Raw genomic sequence first — 26,877 nt, forward strand, 5'->3', positions numbered from 1 at the left:
ACTCTCACATCCATACATGACCACAGGAAAAACCATAGCCTTGACTAGACGGACCTTTGTTGGCAAAGTAATGTCTCTGCTTTTGAATATGCTATCTAGGTTGGTCATAACTTTCCTTCCAAGGAGTAAGCGTCTTTTAATTTCATGGCTGCAGTTACCATCTGCAGTGATTTTGGAGCCCAGAAAAATAAAGTCTGACACTGTTTCCACTGTTTCCCCATGTATTTCCCATGAAGTGATGGGACCGGATGCCATGATCTTCGTTTTCTGAATGTTGAGCTTTAAGCCAACTTTTTCACTGTCCACTTTCACTTTCATCAAGAGGCTTTTGAGTTCCTCTTCACTTTCTGCCATAAGGGTCGTGTCATCTGCATATCTGAGGTTATTGATATTTCTCCCGGCAATCTTGATTCCAGCTTGTGTTTCTTCCAGTCCAGCGTTTCTCATGATGTATTCTGCATATAAGTTAAATAAACAGGGTGACAATATACAGCCTTGACAAACTCCTTTTCCTATTTGGAACCAGTCTGTTGTTCCATGTCCAGTTCTAACTGTTGCTTCCTGACCTGCATACAAATTTCTCAAGAGGCAGATTCCCATCTCTTTCAGAATTTTCCACAGTTTATTGTGATCCACACAGTCAAAGGCTTTGGCATCGTCAATAAAGCAGAAATAGATGCTTTTCTGGAACTCTCTTGCTTTTTCCATGATCTAGTGGATGTTGGCAATTTGATCTCTGGTTCCTCTGCCTTTTCTAAAACCAGCTTGAACATCAGGACGTTCACGGTTCACATATTGCTGAAGCCTGGCGTGGAGAATTTTGAGCATTACTTTACTAGCGTGTGAGATGAGTGCAATTGTACAGTAGTTTGAGCATTCTTTGTCAGTGCCTTTCTTTGGGATTGGAATGAAAACTGACCTTTTCCAGTCCTGTGGCCACTGCTGAGTTTTCCAAATTTGCTGGCATATTGAGTGCAGCACTTTCACAGCATCATCTTCCAGGATTTGGAATAGCTCAACTGGAATTCCATCACCTCCACTAGCTTTGTTCGTAGTGATGCTTTCTAAGGCCCACTTGACTTCACATTCTAGGATGTCTGGCTCTAGGTCAGTGATCACACCATCGTGATTATCTGGGTCGTGAAGATCTTTTTTTGTACAGTTCTTCTGTGTATTCTTGCCACCTCTTCTTAATATCTTCTGCTTCTGTTAGGTCCATACCATTTCTGTCCTTTATCGAGCCCATCTTTGCATGAAATGTTCTTTTGGTATCTCTGATTTTCTTGAAGAGATCCCTAGTCTTTCCCATTCTGTTGTTTTCCTCTATTTCTTTGCATTGATTGGTGAAGAAGGCTTTCTTATCTCTCCTTACTATTCTTTGGAACTCTGCATTCAGTTGTTTATATCTTTCCTTTTCTCCTTTGCTTTTCGCTTCTCTTCTTTTCACAGCTCTTCGTAAGGCCTCCCCAGACAGCCATTTTGCTTTTTTGCATTTCTTTTCCATGGGGATGGTCTTGATCCCTGTCTCCTGTACAATGTCATCAACCTCAGTCCATAGTTCATCAGGCACTCTATCAGATCTAGGCCCTTAAATCTATTTCTCACTTCCACTGTATAATCATAAGGCATTTGATTTAGGTAGTTTTGCCTTTTCCAGAGTGTCAGAATTATATCATATGTAGCCTTTTCATATTGGTTTTTCTCCCTTAGGAATATGTATTTAAGGTTCCTCTATGTTCTTTTGTGAATTGATAACTCATTTCTTACCTTATTCTTTTAGATTGTTGAACAGATAAATACAAAACTGCCATCATCATTTGTAGAAAAACTGTTTATACCATCATCTAAGCTACTATTTTTGCGTTATCATAAAGAAAAAGAGGTAAGTGATTGACTGATCAGGCTTTTGCTAACTTAGGTCATTAAAAAGTTTGACTCATGCTCATTACTTAGTAGGTACATAAATGAAATATTAAAATGATAAATATTTGATTTAGAATATTAGAAATTATAATAATTCACTTAATATTTGTTGAGTTTCATACTGTATACCTTGATGAATGATAGTTTTCTCAGGTTTCCATTAAATTTATTAAAATTTATATATATGTCAAATGTTTATTGTTAGCTTCCTAACTGACTCCCAAGTCAAAGCCAATATAGACTTTCTAAGTAGATGTAGGAAAACCTGTCTCTATAAATTGCTGCTTGTATTTGTTCTGATACTGGCTTAAAAAACAGAAGGCCTTTTAAGAAATTCCACATTGTCATTTTTAGAGAATACTTTTTTGATAATAAAGCTTTATAGATTTTTAAATAGCTTACTGATACTGTGTAGGTTTCCTAAATTTTTTTTTGAAAAATTAAAGTCTTTGGTGTTTTAGACAGTGAATTTACCATTCTTAAACTGATTTGTATCATCATTTTGCAGATAGTAATATGCTTTCCATTTAATTATTACTTTCCTGAATTCTCTTTTTAAGGTTGTTGCTGTAGCCCATGCTGTTTATCAAGCAGTGCTCAGTCTGAAGAATATTCCTGTTTTAGAGACTGCCTATAAATTAATTTTGGGAGAAATGACTTGTGCCCTAAACAATCTGCTACATAGTCTACAACTTCCTGATGCCTGTTCTGAAATAAAACATGAGGCTTTTAAGAATCATGTTTTCAATGTAGACAATGCAAAATTTGTAGTTATATTTGACCTTAGTGCTCTGACTACAATTGGAAATGCTAAAAACTCACTAATTGGGGTGAGTATTTACTTGTAATGGCTTTGTTTTATCCACATTTGAGCCTCTCCTCATTGCATGTTAACATGTTTCATTAACTACAAGGCGGTGTGTCTGCAGCATCACACAGAACAAACGGCCATATTTTGGATATGCTTGGATAATTAAAATTGACAGGAATATTTTCATGCTGTTATGTTTAGCTCTTGCCTTCCTTGATAAGTTTTTTATATCCTTTTTATTTTTTGGACTTGTATTTTAATGCTCTCTCCCATTTACTCTAGCATGCTTTTAGTAAACTTGTCAACATTTTCCGCAGGACAAGTTTGTGTAGTTCTAAAATGCAACCCTTTCTTCCCCTGGTACTCTTTTCCTTTTCCCACTAGAGTTAGTGCTTCCATATGTCCCTTAGTTTTTGACTACCCACTTTACTTTGGGAACATTCACATATTATTTTGGAAGAAGAAGAAAGATTTCATTCCTTTTAAGAAATCTGAAGTGACTGCTTTTGATTTATAATAATTGCTGTGCGTCAGTGAAGTGAAAGTCACTCAGTGGTGTCCGACTCTTTGCAAGCCCATGGACTATACAGTCCATAGAGTTCTCCAGGCCAGAATACTGGGGTGGGTAGCCTTTCCCTTCTCCAGGAGATCTTCCCAACCCAGGAATCGAATCCAGATCTCCCGCATTGCAGGCGGATTCTTTACCAGCTGAGCCACAAGGGAAGACCAAGAATACTGGAGTGGGTAGCCTATCCCTTCTCCAGCGGCTATTCCCGACCCAGGAATCGAACCGGGGTCTCCTGCATTGCAGGTGGATTCTTTACCAACTGAGCTATCAGGGTATATTTCTCCCTCCTGTGGTACTTAGCAAAATTGAAAAGCATTGTTTACAATGAAAAGTAATGGAATATAATTAAGGGGTTAGTGTTTCTGAGAGAGAAGAGAGGGAAAACTCAAGATTTGGTACTTGTATTTGCATGCTGTCCATATTAGATCAGGTGCCCTGTGTCCCCCGCAGTGACTATTCTTTCCCTCACTGCTGGGCTGCAGCTGACTCCTCTTTCGCATTCTAAAATTTGATTGTTGAGAAATTCACATTGTGTTCAGATTTGAGGTTTATATTCTACACTCTGAAAGTGAAAGGAAATGGGGACAGAGTGGTCAGGTGAAAGGAGTATCTTAGCAATGGAAAGAAAGGGAAGAATGGTAAAGGCTTATAGTGGCAGGATTTGCCCTTTTTTCATACTGGAGAGGGCAACTTGCCATTTATGGTATATGGAAAACTGAGGTAATCTACTACACTGAAGAGTGCAGGGGCTTTTGTTTAGACCAGGGATCAGCAAATTACAGTTCATGGACCAAATCTAGCTGCCCACTGCTTTTTTTTTTCTTTCCTTTTTTTTTCTTTTAATTATTGAGATATAATTCACATAGTGTACAGTACCCATTTAAAGTGTACAATTCAGTGATTTTTAATATGTTCACAGAATTGTGCAACCATCACCAAACATCACCTCTTTTTGTAAAGACTTTTTATTGGAACATAGCCACTTTGATTCCTATTTTTTGTCTGTAACTTTTCTCACTGCAGTGGCAAAGTTGAGGAGTTGGACATTGTAACAGAGGTGTCACATAACCTGCAGAGGCTGAGGTATTTACTCTCTTATCTTCTCAAGAAGTATTTGCTGATCCCAGGTTTAGTGTACTAGCTTATTTCCAAATTTAAATCTGTCATTTTAATTTTTAAAAATGTGCAGACATATTCTGAAAGATAAACATTTTGTATGGTCATGTATGTCCTGGAGGAGCCAAACATTTACTTTCTTTGGTACATCATCAGATGTGGGCCCTGTCTCCAACTGTGTTTGCACTTCTGAGTAAGAATCTGATGATTGTGCATGGCGACCTGGCTGTTCATTTCCCTGCCATTCAGTATGCAGTGCTCTACACATTGTATTCTCATTGTACCAGGTAATGTATTTACACATACTTCTTAAGAATTGTCTGTTAAAAAAAAAAAGAAAGAAAGTTTGTTTTTAAAGGGAAGATGGACCCTTTAGAGTATACAGTGTAAAAAAAAAATGTGTTGATTTAACTTTGGATTTGCTTTTTTTTTTTAATGAGATATGACAAGATGATCCAAATTTTGTCTTCTAGGCATGACCACTTTATATCTAGTAGTCTTAGTTCATCATCCCCGTCCTTGTTTGATGGTGCCGTTATTAGTACTGTAACTACAGCTACAAAAAAACATTTCTCAATTATCTTAAATCTCCTGGGAATATTGCTTAAGAAAGATAATCTTAACCAGGACACAAGGTAACTAATATTTTATAATGTTTCTAACTTTTGGTTAATTTGAGAAAAAGAAATGAAGACTATCATTAGGGGTAGGGCAGCTTCTTCATTATGAAACACTTTAAATTTTGTTTCATTATTTAGTCTAGCATTTCTTGTTTCCTGAAAGAATTACATGAAACCTTTCCTTCCTGCAATATTTTATAGATGAATGTATTTGTAGAGATTTTAGAATTTTTTTTGCTACAATTTATGCTAGTTTGGGGAGATTTTCTTAAAAGACAGTTTTGTCAGAGGAATTTCTATAGTTTTAATATTTCTTATTTGTTGAAGTATTAAAAAAACCAAAAGAAAATTAATGTTAAAAGAATAGATTTTTCAAGTTGTTTTTCTATTTTTAGTTTTTATTAATGTTGAAATCAGCTGTGTATTTTATGTTTCAGGAAACTGTTAATGACCTGGGCTTTGGAAGTGGCTGTTTTAATGAAGAAGTCTGAAACATATGCACCTTTATTCTCTCTTCCATCTTTCCATAAATTTTGCAAAGGCCTTTTAGCCAACAGTAAGATTCTGTGATTATTTAATTTTTGTTAATCAGTGCTTAAAAGAGATCTTTGATAATGAGAGAAAGATAGTCACTTGAGTGCCTTTCATGAGTGGAAATGTTTCATCCCCATTTTAATGACAAAGGTGTAATCTGTCTTAATTTTTTTGCCAGTCTTAATATGTGAAAAAAGGTTGTTTTAAAGTGATTGTTAACATTTTTAAGCTTATGTGATTGTTGATACATTCCATGTACTTTTAAAATTTCCTTCAGAGAAAAGGTTTGGGTGAAGACTAGTCACCCTAAGTAGATTTTTGTTGAGTGTTAGCGTTTTCCCAAATGTTACTACTGCCAGTGAGAGAGGGTTCCAGGCAGGAACAACCCCTCATTCATAGTAGTCACTCACTGTTTATTGAAGTGAATGTGTTCAGAAATTTATGATGTACTGGCATAGAATTTCTTCTGGCAAGCTGAAAGTGTCTTTAAATTTTTAACAGCTCTGGTCGAAGATGTGAATATCTGTCTGCAAGCATGCAGCAGTCTACATGCACTGTCCTCTTCCTTACCAGATGATCTTTTACAGAGGTATGGATTAAATTAGATCCACTCTTTTGACCCTGGACCTAATAACTTAGAAATATTGCCACACTTGTATTATCTATTTCATTTTTTTTTGTAGGTGTGTTGATGTTTGCCGTGTTCAGCTAGTCCATAGTGGAACTCGTATTCGACAAGCATTTGGAAAGCTATTGAAGTCAATCCCTTTAGATGTTGTCTTGAGGTATAACAATTGTATCAATACAAAGACATCCCATAATGTTTAATTTAGGAAAAGACGAATTGTCTCTTAGTGAATTAATATCACATCTTTTGTGGTACTTCTTAATGATTGAAGAGATGGCAAAGGATCAAATCATGCAGGTCTAGAAGAAAATAACAAAAATTTGTAATTTTTATAAAGCTTATGATGATTGCTACAGAATAATACTTAAAGTGCCAAAATGTGTTTCTCAGTAGTTATTATTTGTAAAACTAAATTGCATTCTTTTATAGTTTTTAATTGGGTTAATTTTGGTGATTTAAGAACTTTAAATTTCAAAAAAAAAAAGAACTTTAAATTTCAAAGTTGTAGTAACCTTTATTTTTAATGTCTTAATTTTATCTTTTTACTGTCAGATTTAGTTAACAAGGAAGTATTTCATTTACAGCAGGAGGTAACCTTTTAACTAAAGGATTTTGTGTAACAGTGACTTTATTTTCTGTCTACAGCAATAACAATCACACAGAAATTCAAGAAATTTCTTTAGCATTAAGAAGTCACATGAGTAAAGCACCAAGTAACACATTCCACCCACAAGATTTCTCTGATGTTATTAGTTTTATTTTGTATGGAAACTCTCATAGAATAGGGTAAGACCTTTCTTTGACTCTTTCATCTGGGAAAAGTACTTTAAATATATTTGAATATCTTAACCCTGTGCCCAATTTAGAGGAGAAAATACATCAGGGGTGGCAGAATAGAAAGTAATGTTCTTTTCAAATGAGTTGTTTTAAGTTTTCAATAGTAGGAGGAATTGCTTTGAAGATGGCACCTGAAGAGATAAAAATGAGCTTTACACTTGATAGTAAAGGTGAAGTGTGGTTCACATGTAACTGATGTGTCCTAGTCATCAGTGCTTTGGGGAGGGGCCTGAGGGTGTAGACATTCTGGAGACTTTTACTTGCAGTGAATATTTTATCCTGATGGCCAAACTGTCATGAGCCTTTTACCCTAATAATCTGTCCACACTATACCCTACTCTATTTCAGCCGTAAAAGACTTTAAAATGAGAGGTGGGGATATAATTAATGCTTCCCAGTTTTATAGGTTTGCCTTTTTGAAGTAGGGGGAAAGTCCCATATTCCCATTTCCCTTGCAATTTGTTTTTTTGTTATTGTCTGTTTTTTCTTCAAATGAAATTGTCATTAAATATGAAACTTCTTTTTCCAGGAAGGACAATTGGTTAGAAAGATTGTTCTATAGCTGCCAGAGACTGGATAAACGTGACCAATCAACGATTCCCCGCAATCTGCTAAAGACAGATGCTGTCCTCTGGCAGTGGGCTATTTGGGAAGCAGCACAGTTCACTGTCCTTTCTAAGCTGAGGACCCCACTCGGCAGAGCTCAGGATACCTTCCAAACAATTGAAGGTAATTGACTCTGCACTGTTTCAGACTTTGCAATGTAAATACTTTCAAGCTTGCGTTAAGAAATAATGGGTTTTTTATCTTCATTAAAACAGAACTTTGAGAGTACACAGTTTTTTCATTTAATACTTTATCAGTTAATCTAGATATGTTTGTTAGAATAAGCTTTTATTAAATAATTGTGTCATGTGTGTTCATTCACAAAGTTGCTAGCAAATTTGGAAAACTCAGCAGTGGCCACAGGACTGGAAAAGGTCAGTTTTTATTCCAATTCCAAAGAAAGGCAATACCAGAGAATGCTCAGACTACCGCACAGTTGCACTTGTGTCACATGCTAGCAAAGTGATACTCAAAATTCGGCAAGCCAGGCTTCAACAGTACGTGAACTGTGAACTTCCAGATGTCCAAACTGGATTTAGAAAAGGCAGAGGAACCAGAGATCAAATTGCCAATGTCCGTTGGATCATTGAAAAAGCAAGAGAGTTTCAGAAAAACATATACTTTTGCTTCATTGACTATGCCAAAGCCTTTGACTGTGTGGATCACAACAAACTGTGGAAAATTCTTAGAGATGGAAATGCCAGACCACCTGCCCTGCCTCCTGAGAAATCTGTATGCAGGTCAAGAAGCAACAGTTAGAGCTGGACATGGAACAACAGACTGGTTCCAAATCGGGAAAGGAGTACAAGGCTGTATGTTGTCACCCTGCTTACTTAACTTATATGCAGAGAACATCCTGAGAAATGCTGGACTGGATGAAGCACAAGCTGGAATCAAGATTGCCAGGAAAAATATCAGTAACCTCAGATGCGCAGATGACACCACTGTAATGGCAGAAAGTGAAGAACTAAAGAGCCTCTTGATGAAAGTGAAAGAGGAGAGTGAAAAAGTTGGCTTAAAGCTCAACATTCAGAAAACGAAGATCATGGCATCTGGTCCCATCATTTCGTGGCAAATAGATCAGGAAACAGTGGAAGCAGTGACAGACTTTATTTTTGGGGCTCCAGAATCACTGCAGATGGTGACTGCAGCCATGAAATTAAAAGACGCTTGCTCTTGGACAGCAAGGAGATCCAACCAGTTTATCCTAAAGGAAATCGGTCCTGATTATTCATTGGAGACTGATGTTGAAGCTGAAACTCTAACACGTTGGTTAACTGATGCAAAGAAACGACTTATTTGAAAAGACCCTGATGCTGGGAAAATTGAAGGTGGGAGAAGGGGGTGACAGAGGATGAGATGGTTGGATGGCATCACTGCCTCAATGGATATGAGTTTGATTAAACTCTGAGAGTTGGTATGGACAGGGAGGCCTGATGTGCTGCAGTCCATGGGTTCACAAAGAGTTGGACACAACTGAGCGACTGAACTGAACTGAAATAATTGTGTCGTATGTGTTTGTTCACGAACTTAGGGAATTTGTGTGGAGAAGACATTTTTTCCTTCTAAAAATGGAAAGATCACTTTGTTTTTAAGTGACGGATATGCAGAGGATACTTACTAAATGTGAATTTGTGAAATTATGTCCAAGAACTTCTAGAATCTTTGAAGACTCCTTTTAAATGTGGAATGTTGTCTTTGGTTGTAGGTATCATTAGAAGTCTTGCAGCTCACACATTAAACCCCGATCAAGATGTTAGTCAGTGGACAACTGCAGACAATGACGAAGGCCACAGTAGCAACCAGCTTAGACTTGTGCTGCTTCTGCAGTATCTGGAAAACCTGGAGAAGTTAATGTATAATGCATATGAAGGATGTGCCAATGCATTAACATCGCCTCCCAAGGTTGGTTTCAGTGGGCTGGATGTTGATTTACAGCAGTTTTGTGGTCAAACCTGGCAGCGTGAGCAGAGCTGAAATCACAGTAGACTTGTATATATGCTTTATGTGTATTTCAGACGTTTCTGCCTGTAATTTGTCAGAACCAGTCCTGAGCTCTTCTTTCTCTTCTAAAGGTCATTAGGACTTTTTTCTATACCAATCGCCAAACTTGTCAAGACTGGCTGACTCGGATCCGACTCTCCATCATGAGGGTTGGATTGTTGGCAGGCCAGCCTGCTGTGACAGTGAGACACGGCTTCGATTTGCTTACAGAAATGAAGACAAATCCGTCTCAGGTAAAGTGGTGTGTGTGGAGTTAGTTAAATCTGTTAATTAGAAAAACTTGGGGGTAATTCCTTTGCTATGATCTAATCTATGGATAGGGGCTTCCCAGGTGGTACTGGTGGTAAAGAATCTGCCTGCCAGTGCAGGAGATGCAAGAGACTAGGGTTCGATCCCTGGGTTGGGAAGATCTCCTGGAGTAGGAAATGGCAACCCACTCCAGTATTCTTGAGTGGGAAATCCCATGGACAGAGGATTTTGGGGCTCCAGTCCATGGGTCTGCAAATAGTCAAATGCAACTGAGCACACAGTCTGTGGATAAAATAAAGGTTCTATTGATATTTAAAACTTTTCATCCAATATTTTTATACAAGCAATAACTTCCAAAGTTGCCTATTTATATTTTTTACTTAGAGTATGTGAAAATATTCATTACTTAGGCTTAAAGATTGGAACTTCTAAGAAATTCATGTATATAAGAAAACTTTTATAATCACTTGTAATGATTATATAGTATATAGGAAAGTATAATTTATAATATGTGTAAAAATATAATATTGATAACATAATATGTGGGGAAAGTGCTGACTTGTAGGTGGGGTTACTAAATAAATAGAATCCAAAAATTGCAAATGTCTACTAGTTAATATCAATAGGCAATATGCAAAAACATAAAATTAGGCATTCTTTGATTCATGGTTATTTAAATTTTTGCTTTGTATTTACTTCATGTATTACTCCTAAAGATGCCACAGCTGAAATGGTAAAGTTTTTTTTTTATTTTGTAGAGATTAACACCCAAGTGCTATTTATTACAGTCCATCAGCACCCCCTCCCCCTCGTATCTACAGTATACATGACGTTTTAGGAAATTCTAATAATGTAATTTCATCATTGTAAAAGCAATTGTTAAATAAATTTGACTTTAAATAGGCTTTAGATTGTGATCAGTAGTTGTAAATTTAGTAGAGATTTGAATTTTGAGGGTATTGACGTCTTTGATTTTTTTTTTGAATGGCCACTTTCAGGGAAATGAATTGGAAGTAACTATCATGATGGTGGTAGAAGCATTGTGTGAACTTCATTGTCCTGAAGCTATACAGGGAATTGCTGTCTGGTCGTCTTCGGTTGTTGGAAAAAATCTTCTCTGGATTAATTCAGTGGCCCAACAGGCTGAAGGGAGGTAAGTTAGAAGGAAGGAAATGGGTGATAGGAGTTCTTTATGTTAAGTTTTTTTGTGTTACTCACTGACTCTGTAATTAAATGTTAATTACATTTAATGTTGATTCTTAATTGATAACTTTTCGTGTCAGAATCTGATACAAATTCCCCTTGATAGCCAGAGTTCTCACTTATTAGCTCTAAACTTACTCGATTCCTGTAGGCAAACTCTTTGCATACCTTGGATTCCTCTGTATATGTTCAAGTGAGTTTTATCAAATATGGAAAATGTAGGGAAAATAAAAGAAGGGTCATAATTCCATCTCTTATTGGTAACTTGTTTTGTTGTACATGCTTTTCTCTTTCTTTTTCTTTTATATCCAGTTTTCTATCCTCTTTTCACAGAAATAGCAGTGTTTCTGCTGGTTACATGATTTTGCTTTTTCTACTCAGCAGGATTTAAAAAAAAATATTTTGCCCTGTTAAATTTTCTACAGTGTGATTTTTAACAATACATATTTTTTTTTTTGAGTGCACCATAATTTAACATTCCTTATTGTTGGACAGCAGAATTATTTGGGATTTTCTTTTTACTAATCTTAATGCACCACGGCATTTAATTCTTTCCTCATGTTTGTGATTGTTTTCTTTGAATGCATTCCTGAAGGTTGATTTACTGTTCATAGAAGAAAGGCTACAGACCATCAGGCTTATGATACATACTGTTGCTAATTTACCCTATGTAAAAGATGGTTCCCACTTGTATTCCTAACAACAAAAATAACCTTTTCCCTTCTCCTTTGTGTATATAGAGGGCGACTGCGAAACAAGAACTCTGCCATCATTTAATGAAAATGCTTGTTTTAATATAAATTTCTTTATTACTAATTAATAGTAGAGGTTTCCCCATATGTTACTGACCATTTGTGATTATTGAAAACATAGATGGTGTCTTTATGGCCTCTTGGTTTTTTGGTTACTGATCTGTGAGATTTTATTATACACCAGGATTATTGATGCTATCTATCTTCTTGATTGGTAATTTGTTTTTAATATTCATTTTGGGGGGGTTTTGTTCTTGTTTTTCTTTTTTTGATGCCCAAAGTTTCAAATTATGGTGTCATTAGATCTGTTAACTTTCATGTGTTTTAGTGTTTATTTTTCTGTTGAGTCTCTGCATACATTGAGATCAGATACTTACTGATATTTTCTGTTAGTTTGTACCTTCTCTTTTCTTAAACATTTAATGATCTTTGGATTTATTTTCATTTTTTTGTGAGTAAGAAGTCTAATTTTGTGCCTGCTCAGGCCCACACAAAATAATCAACTTATTGTCTCCACTCAATTTATTGAATAACTCATTCTTTCCAGTGTTTTTAGAAATGAAATATGTGGATAATTAAAAAATAAGACTGTTTGAACTTGTGTTGAAGGTTTGAAAAGGCCTCTGTGGAGTACCAGGAGCACCTGTGTGCCATGACAGGTGTCGATTGCTGCATCTCTAGCTTCGACAAATCCGTTCTCACATTGGCTAATACTGGGCGTAATAGTGCCAGCCCCAAGCATTCTTTGAATGGTGAGCATTCCAAGTTTAAACAAACAGTTGTAGTCAAATAATTTGTACTCATGATCTTACTATACATTTTTAGATATCTCTGCTCTTTGAAATATTTATAACTGCTTTGGATCTCTCTTGCTGTCTCTTTATTTTATGAAATGTTTTCACTTAGGTGAATCCAGAAAAACTGTGCTTTCCAAACCAACTGATTCTTCTCCTGAGGTTATAAATTATTTGGGAAATAAAGCATGTGAGTGCTACATTTCAATAGCTGATTGGGCTGCTGTACAGGAGTGGCAGAATGCTGTCCATGACTTGAAAAAGAGTACCAGTAGTACTTCTCTCAACCTAAAGGCTGATTTCAACTACATAAAGTAAGGATTTCTTTTCAGTTATGAATTATACTTAACCCCATTAAAATTTTTTTCAGTAACTTTATTTAAAGTCTTATTTTATGGCAGAAAAATATTAAAATCATTTATTATGACAAGATGCTTGTAGTTCTAATAATACTGCCATTCTTAAAATGACTACAATGAGAAACCAACATTAGAGATGAGGAGGATATTCATGTAGAGGGAAAACATATTTGTATGTTGAAATAGTCATTTGGGATTGAGTCTCAGAACCTGTTCTAAAATCTTAATGAAATAAAGAAATTGGTCACTGCTTTAGAAAGGATAATACTTGATGGCATTATTTCTAAATTAAAAGTGAAAGTGAAGTCGCTCAGTCGTGTCTGACTCTTTGCGACCCCATGGACTGTAGCCTGTCAGGCTCCTCCATCGATGGGATTTTCCAGGCAAAAGTGCTGGAGTGGATTGCCATTTCCTTCTCCAGGGGATCTTCCCGACCCAGGAATCGAACCTGGGTCTCCCTCATTGCAGGCAGATGCTTTACCGTCTGAGCCACCAGGGAAGCCCCATTTCTAAATTAGGTGTGACTATATCAAAAACATTTTTTTAAAGAGGACAGAGTTTATGACATTTGTAAATCAAACTCCCTTTCTTATTTTCTCTTCTTCCTTTTATTCCTTTGAGCATTTATTAATATCTTAATTTGAAATTTGAGTACAAGCTGTGTCCCAGACCCTTGGCTGAGATGATAAGGGTTGTTAGTCTTGCCATCAGGGAGCTCTCTAGTGAGTAAATGAGTTAGTGGGTAATTTCTCCATTGAGCATGTACTGAGTGCCGGCCAGTGGGGTGCAACACTGTGTACAACAGACACGCATTCTCACCCTTGAGGAGCTGACCTTCTAGTGAGGAGTAGACACAGGCAGACTAGCTTGGGAAAAACCATCAGCATGTCATTTGAGCACAGGCTTGAGGAAGCAGATCTCTTGCAAAGATGATAGACTTGGAGTGTTCTGGAAATGCCTGGGAGGCCACTATGGTTGGAGCTGAGTGAATAATAGGCCATAAGGGTAGAGAAGTAAGATTTTGAGTCCCAGTAAGATAGAAAATCTTAGGTGGGATTTGAAGAAGTATCTGACCTACTGGCTTTCTTTGCTAGGTTGTCAGCAGGCTGGAGGTGAGGGGCTAGGGTGGGAACGTTTGGCCATTGAACTGTGGGGTGAAGGTACAGAGAGAAAAAAGATGCTATTAATTGAAATAAGAACACACAGAAGACAATGAAATTTTTTCTGAGGTGTTAGTTATTAGCTGAAAGTACAAGGCATAGTGGGGACACAGCAAACCTACCTTTGGAGAGGACTCGGACTCTGTGGTGGCAGAAATAATAAGTGTGTTGGTCAGCACATCAAGACAGTTCATTAATGCCAGGTGATCGCAGCTCACCCAAGAAGCTGGGATTTGTTAAGGTAGAAGCAGGCACAATCATTTCCAGTGCTGTATTCTGGCTGGGTTGTGACGGAAGTGACACGGTGAGAGGGATAGGAAAAGAAGAGAGAAGTGTAGAAGAGGAAATTGAGAAACTGTAACCCTGAAGCCGGGAGGGATTTGGGGGCAGGAGGAGAAGGGGACGACAGAGGATGAGATGGCTGGATGGCATCAGCGACTCGATGGACGTGAGTCTGGGTGAACTCCGGGAGTTGGTGACGGACAGGGAGGCCTGGCGTGCTGCGATTCATGGGGTCGCAAAGAGTCGGACACGACTGAGCCACTGAACTGAACTGAAGTCCTCTTGTTGGTTCGATAGCAGCTGTAATAGGAATGGGAATGGAGTGAAAATAGATCTGAAAGTGGCAGTGGATTGCTGGGATGTAAGGCCCTCATCCTGGCCTTGAAGCTACAGATAGACTATTGGAAAGAGCTCGGGTATACCATGTTCAGGTCAGGTGAGGAGAAGGGAAGGAAAAATTCTTTGAAAGAAGAGGAACAGGTTCTGTAAAACAGTGGAAAAGTGAGCAAAGGAGGGAGGCCAGCAAAGAAGGTAGAACTAGGATATCAGATTGAGGCAGTAAGACAGGAGGCCTACTGGGGCTTATGCTTTAGATGAGCAGTGAGGTGAGGCAGGGGATTTAGTGGTAGCTCGGGAAGAACTGGACGTTGAAGTTGCCCCCGCAGAGCTCTGCTGTTAGTGTTTTGGTCGGGCCCTCAAAGATAACATGCTGCAAAAAGAGGAAGGAAATGTGGAGTGTTGGGTATGCTAAACTGAGTATCTGTAGCTGTGAGTTTGTGGTTTGCACTCTAATTAAGATGGTAGTTGCATCTTCAATGGTGGCCTATGTGGAAGGAACTTCATCACAGGAATTCTGTGTAACTGCTCCCTTTTCCTATAATTTGTTCTATTTTTTTGAATGGCTCCACAGCCTGGAGAGAGTATAATACAAGCTAACCCAGTATTTTAATTACAGATCACTAAGCAGTTTTGAATCTGGAGAATTTATTGAATGCACTGAACAATTAGAATTGTTACCAGGAGAAAATATCAGTCTACTTGCTGGAGGATCAAAAGAAAAAATAGGTATTAGATAATTTTAAAATTAAGTATTTTAATGAACAAATTGTTTAAAATGTTTGGCTTAGTATACTTTAGTGGAAAATCTGAAAGTTTTTGTACATTTATTGGGGCAGAGTGTGAAGCAATAAATTAGGTCTGTTTTCTTTACATCTGGCAAATATAAAACAGTTTAATTCAAATTAAGCAAACTAAAAAAGATTATTGTAATACTTAGAGATCTATCTAGCCATTTTTTTTGAAAAAGTGCAAGTGTTTAAATATTTTTCTTGCTTCACATCTTAATATGGTCGATTAATTAAACTCTTTATTATAACTAGAACATTTTAAAGAGTGTAGTACTGAAATTAAATATTGTGAATATTTTATGTGTTAACATTGATCTGCTGAATTCATTGTTTGCCCCATTAAATAGTAGGTTGACTTACTGATTTTTGAGTCTTTGAAAATGAACTCATTTTGGGAGGTCTGAGGTATTATGTGAAGTATTTTTATACTTTTTAAAATACTTTTTTTTATGCTGTTTTTATGCTTCACATAGAGTAATACCTCAGACCTCCCAAAATGCTATCAGAAATGCTTGATCATAGTGTCTGAACTTAAATATGAACTTAAACATGAAAGGAGGTATTCATTGGTGATTGTTTTTTTAATACTATCAAGATATCTTGTCATTCTTACACATTAAAAATGAATTAACTGAGTGGAACCTGTTTGATTTCTGTAGATATGAAAAAACTGCTTCCTAACATGTTAAGTCCAGATCCAAGAGAACTTCAGAAATCCATTGAAGTTCAGTTGTTAAGAAGTTCTGTTTGTTTGGCAACTGCTTTAAACCACATAGAACAAGATCAGAAGTGGCAGTCTATTACCGAGTAAGTTTAATCCTAAGGAGGTAAATATGTATTACGTGTGCCATATGGTAAATGTGTGTAGTTTGGTGGGGGTGAGGCAGTCACCGGATCACTGCAATGGTAGTCATCATAGCTTCATTTTAGTTGTAGGAGTTGTAGGTTGTGTAAATGCCGCTTGCAAATATACAGAGGTTGAAACTAAAGAACGTCAAAAATTCCATATCCCCAAACACAAATAGCTTGACTTGATTATGTCATTTTACTTAAAAGCAGGCGGTTCCTTTTTCTTTCCCCACTTTGGATGCCAGTGTGGTAGCATCTTATCACACTGCTTTATCCCTTTAGCGGTTACAAGTTGGAAAATCTTTTTTGTTAATTAGCAGCAAATATTTTGTTTCAGAAATGTGGTGAAGTACCTGAAGCAAACCTCCCGCATAGCTGTTGGACCCCTGAGACTTTCTACTCTAACGGTTTCCCAGTCTCTGCCAGTCCTAAGTACTTTACAGCTGTATTGCTCTTCTGCTTTGGAGAACACAGTTTCCAACAGACTTTCCACAGAGGTGCGTATGTATACATTTTTAACCAGGATATTCTTTTGACCATTAATAGGCATTAGTGTGGACAAGAGCTGTTTCTCAAGTTTTTTAAAAAAGTTTTAAAAATAACATTTGTAGCATTTTTGGACAAGCTATTAATATTAAATCCAGAAATCTAAAATGCCATTTTTCAGGCAGATTTTCACTGGAGAACTATGTGAGGAAGATGGAACATAAGCATGGCTAGTTGCTTAATTTTTCTTCTTCCTTCCTTTCCTCCTTTCCTCCTTCCTTTTTTTGCACGAGGAGTTGATTATGAAAATATATACCAGATTGTATAAATTTCAGATTTGACTGAAAAGACGACACAGTGCCTCCTCCTTCAAACAGGATAAAGTTTAACCAAAAGTGAACCCTTCCCAAGGGAAATAATCCTTGAGAATCTTTTTATGAAGCAGTTGTTTTATGTTTTTCTGTAACTTAGCTTTTGCTTTATAGAAAATAACCCTTTTTTAATTAAAATATGACCACTTTATTGTAAATGCATTGATAAATTGGACTTAATATTCTGAAAAAAATATTTTTGCTTTTGGAAAAACAAAGGTTTTTGTCTTTTTCCCTTGTGATTAGAAGATACAGTGAAGGTAGAGGAAAGTTTAATAGAGAAATCTAGAATAGATCTGAAGTAGCTGACCTGTGGGGTCATATAAGGATTCTTTTTACATTAAGTGGTTTTGACTTTTCTCTGGCAGGACTGTCTTATTCCACTCTTTAGTGAAGCTTTGCGTTCATGTAAACAGCATGATGTCAGGCCATGGATGCAAGCATTAAGATACACGATGTACCAGAGTCAGTTGTTGGAGAAAATAAAAGGTAACTAGTTGTTGTTTTTAATAGCTTTTTTGAGGTATAGTTACACATTTTGAATGTGTAGTTCATCAGTTTTGACACTTCTTCACGTGTGTAGCCACCAATACAGTCAAGATGCAGAACATTTATGTCACCCTCAAAGGTTTCCTTATGCTTCTTCCCAGGTATTTCTCCTGTCTGTCCTGTCTTGGGCAACTGCTTATTTGTTTCCCATCACTGTAGATTAGACTTGTCTTTACTAAATTTTTTTATGAATTGTACAGTGTGTTCTGTGTCTGGCTTCTCTTGCTCGCATTTTATTTTTTAAGGTTCCCTGTGTTGCATGTGTCAGTATTGCCATCCTTCCAACAGTTGAGTATATCCATTGTATGAATTCACCATAGTTTATCTGTTGATCCTTTAACAGATACTTGAGTTGTTTTCAAATTCAGGCTATTATGTATAAAGTTGCTATGATATTCATGTACAGGTCTTTGGTTGGGTATACATTTGCCTTTCTCTTAAATAAATACCTAGGATTAGAGTTGTTGGGTCATATGGTTTAACTTTTGAAATAGTTCACCAGTTTCTTATAAAGTGGTTGTATATTTTACATTACTTCTGACATCTATGTACTTGCAATAGTGGGTCTTTAGTTTTAGTCACTGGAGTGAATCTACAGTAGTATCTCATTGTGGTTTTATTTGCATTTTCCAGATGATTAATGATATTGAGCATCTTTTCATTTGTATAGTGGCCATGTATAAGTATTCAACTCTTGCCTATTTTTAATGAAGACTTATGTTCTGGATATTCAAATTCTTTGTCAGCTGTACTATACTGTGAATGCTTTAAATAATTCAAATGAATACAGAATTAGCATTTGTATAAATATTTCTCATTTTTAAGAAAGAAATATCATGTTGAATGGATATTAGAAATTTCCTTTTGCTGTAAAACAGAAAAGTTGCCAGAATTCTGTAAAATTTGTCAAAAATGTGGTCGTTAGAGTTACTGAGTAAGTTTGCTACTAAATCTTAAGTCAGCTAATGCTGGGATAGGGACTTGTGCTGCAAGGTGATGACTGGCAACTCTGATTCACCAGGACCTCAGTGCCAGATAGACCTAGTTTTGGATCATTTGCCCAACACTTGCAAATCGAGGAACCTCATGGCAAGTCATAAACTGCTGAATCACTTTGCTTATCAGTTATGGGGATTGCCCTGCTCAGATTCTTGAAAGGATTGACAAGGTATATAAAAGCCTTAGCATAGAGCGTGACATATAGTAGGGCTACAAGTATCATCTCCTTTCTCATCCTTCCTATACTGAATAAGTTTTAAAATTGAGAAGGAAATGTCAGTAACCTAACACGGAACTTCACTCTTCCTCACATTTCTTTTTTATTTAGCAAACCCTTATCAAAATAATGTGCTTTGTGCCAGGTACTGTGCTGTAAGTTGGGATGTAATGGTGAACAAGAGAAGCCTGTTTTCTGCATTCCTAGGACCAAAGGGATTCTGAAGTCTAGCAGGGAAAATTGTCATCAATCTAGGAACAGCAACATGGTGTGCTGACTGGAGGTGCATGTACATGGTGCTTAAAATAATGCAACAGGGCCACTAATTTAATCCTAGGAATCAGAAAAGGACTTGGGGAGGAAGTAACATTTAAGCTGAGAAAGAAGGCAGACTGATTTAGAGAAAACACCATGTGTGAAGGCCACCAGCAGTAATAAAAGATTCTTAGAGGACTCAGTTCTCATCTAAGGGAGAATGGGAAGAGATGAAGCTGGATGAGATTGAGATTAGAGTGGAATGCAAGCATCAGTGCCTTACAAGCCAAATTTAGGAGTTAGGGAAGGGATGAAAGGGAAATTAAGTATTCAGATTTACCTTTGTATAAGATCAGTTCAGTTACAGGTTGAAGAATAAATTAGAGCCTAAGGCAGAGCAGCAGAAGTCCCTGTGAAAGGTAACCAAAATAGTGACAGTAGGGACAGAAAAAAGCTGATGTGACGTGAGGATTGACAGTAAAGTCTTAAGATTTAAGATGACTGCCAGATTCCTTCTCAGGTAGCCAGGTTGATCATGTGCCTTTACCCAAGAACGAAAACAGAGAAGTAAGAGATCTGTTGGAGGGTGGTGGGAAATGGATTCCATGTGACACAGGTTAAAGTGCCTTTGAAATACCCGAGTATAGGTGACTAGACTGGTAGGCAGGTGGGACTCAGATGTCAGGTCTGCTCTAGAGATAAGATTCAAGCATCATCAGCATTTGTATGGTAATTGAAGCCCCAGGAGCAGATGATATTGTCCAGGGAGAGTATGCAGAGTGAGAAGAGTAGAGAGCCTAGGCTTGACCCCAGGAGCCCCAGTTATAGCGGATGGGTAGTGGACGAGAAGGAGACTGAGAAGCTGATTCTTCAGAAAGGTAGGAGTAAACCAGAAGGAAATGGCATGGTAGAAGGGCAGAGGGTACTTATTCAAGAAGTGGGGATGGTCTAGCCTTATCCTCATCCCCTGCCCATTGGCCTAGGCTCTTCACTAGGTGCAGAAACTTAAAAAGTTAATTTCTTAGACTGGACAATTTTTACTTTCATCTACTCCAGTGTATACATTCATTTTAACAAACATTTATTGTTCATTGTGTGCCAGGCACTATGCTAACTTCTAGGGATTTGAAGATAATGAAAAATGAATTATCTTTATTTAGGGAGGCAGTGGTAAAGAGAATAATTGGGGAAGGAATTTTTGGCCATGTTTTTGTGCTCTCTGGGATTAGACCAATCTGGGACTAATAAAACATTTTCTTCTCTGCAGAACAAACAGTTCCAATTAGAAGCCATCTCATGGAATTAGGTCTAACAGCAGCAAAATTTGCTAGAAAACGGGGGAATGTGTCACTTGCAACAAGATTGCTGGCACAGTGTAGCGAGGTTCAGCTGGGAAAGACTACCACTGCACAGGATTTAGTCCAGCACTTTAAAAAACTATCAACTCAAGGTCAAGTGGATGAAAAATGGGGGCCTGAACTTGACATTGAAAAAACGAAACTGCTATATACAGCAGGTTAGTAAAATAATACGTGACTATATACTAAAAATCATGTGTATGAATGTTACTGTGTATGGTAATAGAAAAGTTGATTTTTTTTCAACTTTTGCAGAACATTTGCGTCCTGAATAAGTTTTGTGTAATTGAGTTATCTATATAGTTTGGTGCTTTTGATTTTGTTATTATTATAGTAAGAAATGTTTCCAGAAATCATTGATTATCACTGAATTTACAATATTACTTTACCCTGAAAGAATATCATTTGTTTACTGCTAAGAGATGGTGTTTTGATCTTTTTATAGGCCAGTCAACACATGCAATGGAGATGTTGAGTTCCTGTGCCATCTCTTTCTGCAAGTCTGCCAAAGCTGAGCATGCTGTTGCCAAGTCAATTTTGACATTGGCTAAATGGATCCAGGCAGAATGGAAAGAAATCTCAGGACAGCTGAAACAAGTTTACAGAGCTCAGCAGCAGCAGAACTTCACGGGTCTTTCTACTTTGTCTAAAAACATACTCACTCTAATTGAACTACCATCTGTTAATACGATGGAGGAAGAGTATCCTCGGATAGAGAGTGAATCTACAGGTAGAATTTGTTTTAATAGCTTTAAAATGTTAATTTTAGAGGTTATTTCCCCTGTTTTAAAGTTTACAATGTTGTGTGCGTGCTCAGTTGCGTCTTGACTCTTTGTGACCCCATGAACTGTAACCCCCCTGGTGTCTCTGTCCATGGGATTTCTCACGCACGAATACTGGAGTGGGTTGCCATTTCTTACTCCAGGGGATCTTCCCAAACTAGGGATTGAACCTGCGTCTCTTGTATGTCCTGCATTGGCAAATGGGTTATAGGCTGACTATAATTTGCCACAAAAACTGTCTGTGGAAATTTAGTATATTATATTGCCCAGAAGTGACTCAAGCACATTTCTTTAGTATCTGACACCAACCATGTGGAAGTCACTGAACTCAAGCCTCCCAGGCCATACTTCCCAACTCCCCAGTTCATGGTGCTTTTATGGACTTAGATGTTTTTGCTGGCAGAAAGGTCCTACCTGTGATATTTAAAATTCTTCCTCATACTGGGAAGAACTTAACATAGATATAGAATAGTGGCCTCTGATCCTATTGACTGGTGAAGCACAAAAACTACAGAAAGGTTCAAGTTTCACGTCCTGACACTAATGTATGTTCCTTACAGAAAGGTACTCGACAGATGGACTAGTTAATTCATTCAGTGTTCGGGTGCCTGTTGTGATAGGCACCATTGTCCAGGTTTTACAGATTGAGAGATAACTAGATGTTTTGCTAAAACATTAGAATTTTGTTTATGTTGTTCATTTTGATGTTGTGAATCCTAGAACTGTAGTTACTTAGATTAGTCTAAGTAATTCTAATCTATGTACTATAGGTGTCTTTATTTGTAAGGCATATGGCTTGTTACCATTATAAATCTTCATATTGGCAAGTGGCACTATAGCAGGAGATTTCTTCATTTCTAAATTGGGGATAAAGATAGTACTTCATGATTCTCTCATTGAATGAAATTGTCTACTTATCACATATTATTTTTGCCAGAATTTTTAAGCTGAATCTAATTGTGAGGAAATGGCCAATCATATCCAAAATACAAGACACTCTACTACACGTCTGACACCTGAACTGTTTGTAAAGTTCGGTGTCATGAAAAACATTGATGTGTTTTACAGGCTTACTTGAGAAGCTGAGTGATTGATTTCAACATATTAGCCTTTCAGAAAAGCATAATACAAATGTGTGCTTTATCAAATTATGTACCATTATAATGTTATAGGACTTACTGACCGATAGCAAATTCCTAAAATGTAAATGAAAATGCTGTTAGAAATTTATGAATGTGACATTGTTATTTTTTTTTTTTTCCCATCATGGCAGTACATATTGGAGTTGGGGAACCTGACTTCATCTTGGGACAGCTGTATCATCTGTCTTCAGTACAGGCACCTGAAGTAGCCAAATCTTGGGCCGCATTGGCTAGTTGGGCTTACAGGTGGGGCAGAAAGGTGGTTGACAATGCCAGGTATGTATGTTAAAATGTGTAATTTATTTAATGCATTGCAAAATAGAGATTTAAAATGTCTACTGACATGGCAAAGCTTTGGTAGCTGAAATACTGATGATTTGTTTTATTTTTATAGTCAGGGAGAAGGTGTTCGTCTGTTGCCTAGAGAAAAATCTGAAGTTCAGAATCTGCTCCCAGACACCATAAACGAAGAAGAAAAAGAGAGAATATATGGTATTCTTGGTCAGGCTGTGTGTCGCCCAGCGGGGATTCAGGCAAGAAAAACCTGATACAGTATTTTGGGGGAAATAGTGTTCTAAATAGCGTATACCTGATTAAATATTTCAGATGAAACTTCGATAAGGTGAAAGTGAATTAAAATATTTTTCTAAGAAGAATGTGATTTGAGAAATCAAGTCATTTCCTTAGGGTTCTGTTAAAAAAGGTGAAGTTCTTTTTATGTAAAATAGATTTCTCTTTTCACTGCTCTTATCAGATATTAGCTTCTTATCACTAGCTTAGAAGCTTTTTAAAATATGCTCATGTCTAAGCACTACCCCACATATTCTGAATGGAATGTTTATGTATGTGTTGGGCATAGGAGGGTTTGTGTAAGTTTACTAGGTGATATTTATACAGCCATAGCTGAAAACCAGCCGACTAGATAGTCTGTATGATTTATTCCCTTCTGTCTCAAAATTCTATTAGTTCTAGAATGTTATAAGTCTAATTTGGTTGTAGACTTTAGACATGTGAATTTTATTTGCTGAGCTAAAACTGTTGACTTCTTGTTCTAGACTTTGGCATATATCAGTGTCTGCCAAAGCTGGTCTTAGGTACGTGTGCAGTACTGTAGAGGGTCAGGTAATTCTCTGCAGGAAGAATATTATATTGTAACTGAAGCATTTAAATTCCCCAAATCAAAATCTTTAATCTTTGCTAAATGCCTATATCCTTCTTCATTAGCTACATTGGTAAGAGAAGCATGGTAACATTTATTTAGCATGCATAGCACTAAATGTGGAATATTTTGATCTTTCATAAATGAGAAAATGCTTGCATATATTAGGAAAATCATGTACCTTTCTCCTTTTTAAAATTTGTGTCCCCAAATAGCATTTTTTTGCCCTGTTTTTCTTTAGGATGAAGATATAACGCTTCAGATCACAGAAAGTGAAGATAATGAGGAAGATGACATGGTTGATGTTATCTGGCGTCAGTTAATATCAAGTTGCCCATGGCTTTCAGAACTTGATGAAAGTGCAACAGAAGGAGTCATTAAAGTGTGGAGGAAAGTTGTGGACAGAATCTTCAGCCTGTATAAACTGTCCTGCAGCGCATATTTTACTTTCCTTAAACTCAATGCTGGGCAGGTAGGTAGCACAGTATTCTTTTATGAAAGTTTATTTGAAATTTCTTTTCTAGTAGATGAAAACAGCATTTGGAATTGTTTAATTGTATCCTCTTGTCTCTCATCCTTAGATTCCTTTAGATGAAGATGACCCTCGGCTCCATTTAAGCCACAGAGTGGAGCAGAGCACGGATGACATGATTGTGATGGCCACGCTGCGGTTGCTCAGGTTGCTCGTGAAGCACGCTGGGGAGCTTCGGCAGTATCTGGAACATGGCTTGGAAACAACACCTACTGCGCCTTGGAGAGGTGGTGGTCTAAATAAAATGTTTCAGGGAAAAGTACTTCTGGGTAGAATGTAGTAAGACAGTTGAAACATAATAGTTCCTTGGATTTCCCTGGCAGGCCAGTGGTTGAAACTATACTTTCACTGCAGGGGGTGTGGGTTCGATTCCTGGTTGGGGAACTGAGATCCTACGTGCTTAATGGTGTGGCCAAAAAAAAAGTTCCTATATGTTTACTGTTTGAATGTGTTATGAAATAGCTAAATTAGTTCAGACGACACTGTGGACTGCTTGTTATACCACTTCCCTCCCACCTTTCAGAGAAATGGAAGGCTGAGAGGCAAAAAGCTTTTAATATAGAAAAGGAATTTTGGAGAGAGTGATAAGAATGTTTCAAAAAATTTCATATTCCTTTGAAAAAATTGTCTATATCTGCCTTCTTTTACAGGCATTCACAGACAATATATTTCTGTGTAACGTTTGAATCAAGATTTTGATTACAGCTGTGTACCCTTACTAAACCTGCAAATCAAGAGCTATTATGTATATAGTTCTTTGTTATCCCAGGGAGAAATTTGAGGCTCCTAGAACTAATGGCTGACATATATCAAGTTTTATCCTTTTGCCTCCACCATGTTAACTGTTTTTCTTTAATAACTTTAAAGTATTTTTCTTCTTATCCTAAAGGAATTATTCCGCAGCTTTTCTCACGCTTAAACCACCCTGAAGTGTATGTGCGCCAGAGTATTTGTAACCTCCTCTGCCGCGTGGCTCAGGATTCCCCGCATCTCATACTGTATCCTGCAATAGTGGGCACCATATCGCTTAGTAGTGAGTCACAGGCTTCAGGTAAGGAAGGTTAAAATACTGCTACTTTAAATTAGTTTGCAAACACTGTTTATTAGGTAAAGTTTTTTGAGCTTTATGTTCCATAGTTGATAAGAGTTTGTGACTTTTTTTTCCCCAACAAAAATAATAATAGTATCAATAGTAATACCACTTACTGAGTGAGTAGCTGCCATGTCTGGCAGTAGGATGTATGCTTTACACTGTATCTTCAGTCTCAAAATAACTCGCCAGGGCTTGGAGAAACTGAGTCACCCTCAGTTCACTGAGCTGAATTATCTGGCAGATAAGGATTGAAACCAAGTTCTGAACTCTGGCTAGGCAAACTTTACTTTATTTGTTGAGACTCACCTATTATCATTTCCCCCACTTATCTTTTATTAGCTTATAATATTAATAAGTATGGAAGCTCAACTTGTAAAAAGGCATAATATCCATGATCCTTGGTCAACTTAGTGCACATGTGCAAGATGAGTTAAATGAGTGCTCTGGAACCAAATACATTATAGATGTTTTCCCTAACTCAACGTATGCACATGAGAGAAACAGCCAATGTATACTTTTTTCCCATTTCATTATAGGAAATAAATTTTCCTCTGCAATTCCAACTTTACTTGGCAATATTCAAGGAGAAGAACTGCTGGTTTCTGAATGTGAGGGAGGAAGTCCTCCTGCTTCTCAAGATAGCAATAAGGATGAACCTAAAAGTGGACTGAATGAAGACCAAGCCATGATGCAGGACTGCTACAGCAAAATTGTAGATAAACTGTCCTCGGCAAACCCAACTATGGTGTTACAGGTATAGAACAGTTCACATGTTTTAAAATAAATTTGTATTATAACCACTCCCCTCTCCTCCCAAAAAAAGCCACCTAAAAACAAAACCCCTAAAGTTGTTATGGAAATGATAGTTAAGGAGCAAAGCCTTTAAAATAATCAAAATTGGTTTTATAAATCTGTACAGATAGAATCACTGATTGAGGTTTTGTAATTGGATAATGAACAAAAGATGTGCCCATTTTGCTTGAAGTTTGCAGTGTTAGCATAACTGAGCTGTGTGTAGACTTAGAGATGAGCATGTTGGATGTGCCCTGTGTGCAGGTTCAGATGCTTGTGGCTGAGCTGCGCAGGGTCACTGTTCTCTGGGATGAGCTCTGGTTGGGAGTTCTGTTACAGCAGCACATGTATGTCCTGAGACGAATTCAGCAGTTGGAAGACGAGGTGAAGAGAGTCCAGAACAACAACACCTTACGCAAGTATGTTTTTATCAATTTAAACGTCAAAAACATAGCTGCCCCTTTTTATTAATGTAAAATACATATAAAGTTTGCCATTTTAACCAGTTTTAAGTGTACAATTCAGTTGCAGCAAGTACATTTACAGTGTTGTGTCCAGCTCCAGAACTTACCATCCTCCCGAACAGCAGCTCTGTACCCACAGCAGCTCTGTACCCGTTTAATAGTACTTCCCCATCCTCCACCTCAGCCCCTGCTCACCACTTGTCTACTTTCTGCCTGTATGAATTTGACTATTCTGAGTACCTTGTGTGACTAGAAA

The 26,877-nt window shown here is 37.3% G+C and overlaps 1 protein-coding gene across 3 annotated transcripts in view; it reads left to right on the forward strand.

The window, feature by feature from the left end:
- Nucleotides 1-26,877, forward strand: part of SMG1 (SMG1, nonsense mediated mRNA decay associated PI3K related kinase) — a 99,342-nt gene that overhangs the window by 41,597 nt on the left and 30,868 nt on the right. For 2 of the 3 annotated variants that reach the window (XM_027527242.1, XM_027527243.1), the window contains 27 exons: nt 1,781-1,882; nt 2,484-2,753; nt 4,575-4,705; nt 4,892-5,053; nt 5,476-5,594; nt 6,074-6,161; nt 6,256-6,357; nt 6,846-6,986; nt 7,567-7,766; nt 9,352-9,548; nt 9,719-9,880; nt 10,895-11,049; nt 12,461-12,603; nt 12,758-12,959; nt 15,402-15,511; nt 16,233-16,380; nt 16,760-16,919; nt 17,648-17,768; nt 20,567-20,815; nt 21,103-21,387; nt 22,713-22,857; nt 22,976-23,114; nt 23,982-24,212; nt 24,322-24,499; nt 25,162-25,323; nt 25,902-26,119; nt 26,422-26,576. In XM_027527242.1, the coding sequence (XP_027383043.1) occupies nt 1,781-1,882; nt 2,484-2,753; nt 4,575-4,705; nt 4,892-5,053; nt 5,476-5,594; nt 6,074-6,161; nt 6,256-6,357; nt 6,846-6,986; nt 7,567-7,766; nt 9,352-9,548; nt 9,719-9,880; nt 10,895-11,049; nt 12,461-12,603; nt 12,758-12,959; nt 15,402-15,511; nt 16,233-16,380; nt 16,760-16,919; nt 17,648-17,768; nt 20,567-20,815; nt 21,103-21,387; nt 22,713-22,857; nt 22,976-23,114; nt 23,982-24,212; nt 24,322-24,499; nt 25,162-25,323; nt 25,902-26,119; nt 26,422-26,576 (4,475 nt within the window). Of the gene's footprint in view, nt 1-1,780; nt 1,883-2,483; nt 2,754-4,354; nt 4,386-4,574; nt 4,706-4,891; nt 5,054-5,475; nt 5,595-6,073; nt 6,162-6,255; nt 6,358-6,845; nt 6,987-7,566; nt 7,767-9,351; nt 9,549-9,718; nt 9,881-10,894; nt 11,050-12,460; nt 12,604-12,757; nt 12,960-15,401; nt 15,512-16,232; nt 16,381-16,759; nt 16,920-17,647; nt 17,769-20,566; nt 20,816-21,102; nt 21,388-22,712; nt 22,858-22,975; nt 23,115-23,981; nt 24,213-24,321; nt 24,500-25,161; nt 25,324-25,901; nt 26,120-26,421; nt 26,577-26,877 lie in introns of those variants that run through there. The other variant, XM_027527244.1, reaches the window with a different exon arrangement.

This window comes from Bos indicus x Bos taurus, chromosome 25, assembly GCF_003369695.1.
Source record: "Bos indicus x Bos taurus breed Angus x Brahman F1 hybrid chromosome 25, Bos_hybrid_MaternalHap_v2.0, whole genome shotgun sequence".
In the NCBI taxonomy this organism is placed as follows: domain Eukaryota; kingdom Metazoa; phylum Chordata; class Mammalia; order Artiodactyla; family Bovidae; genus Bos; species Bos indicus x Bos taurus.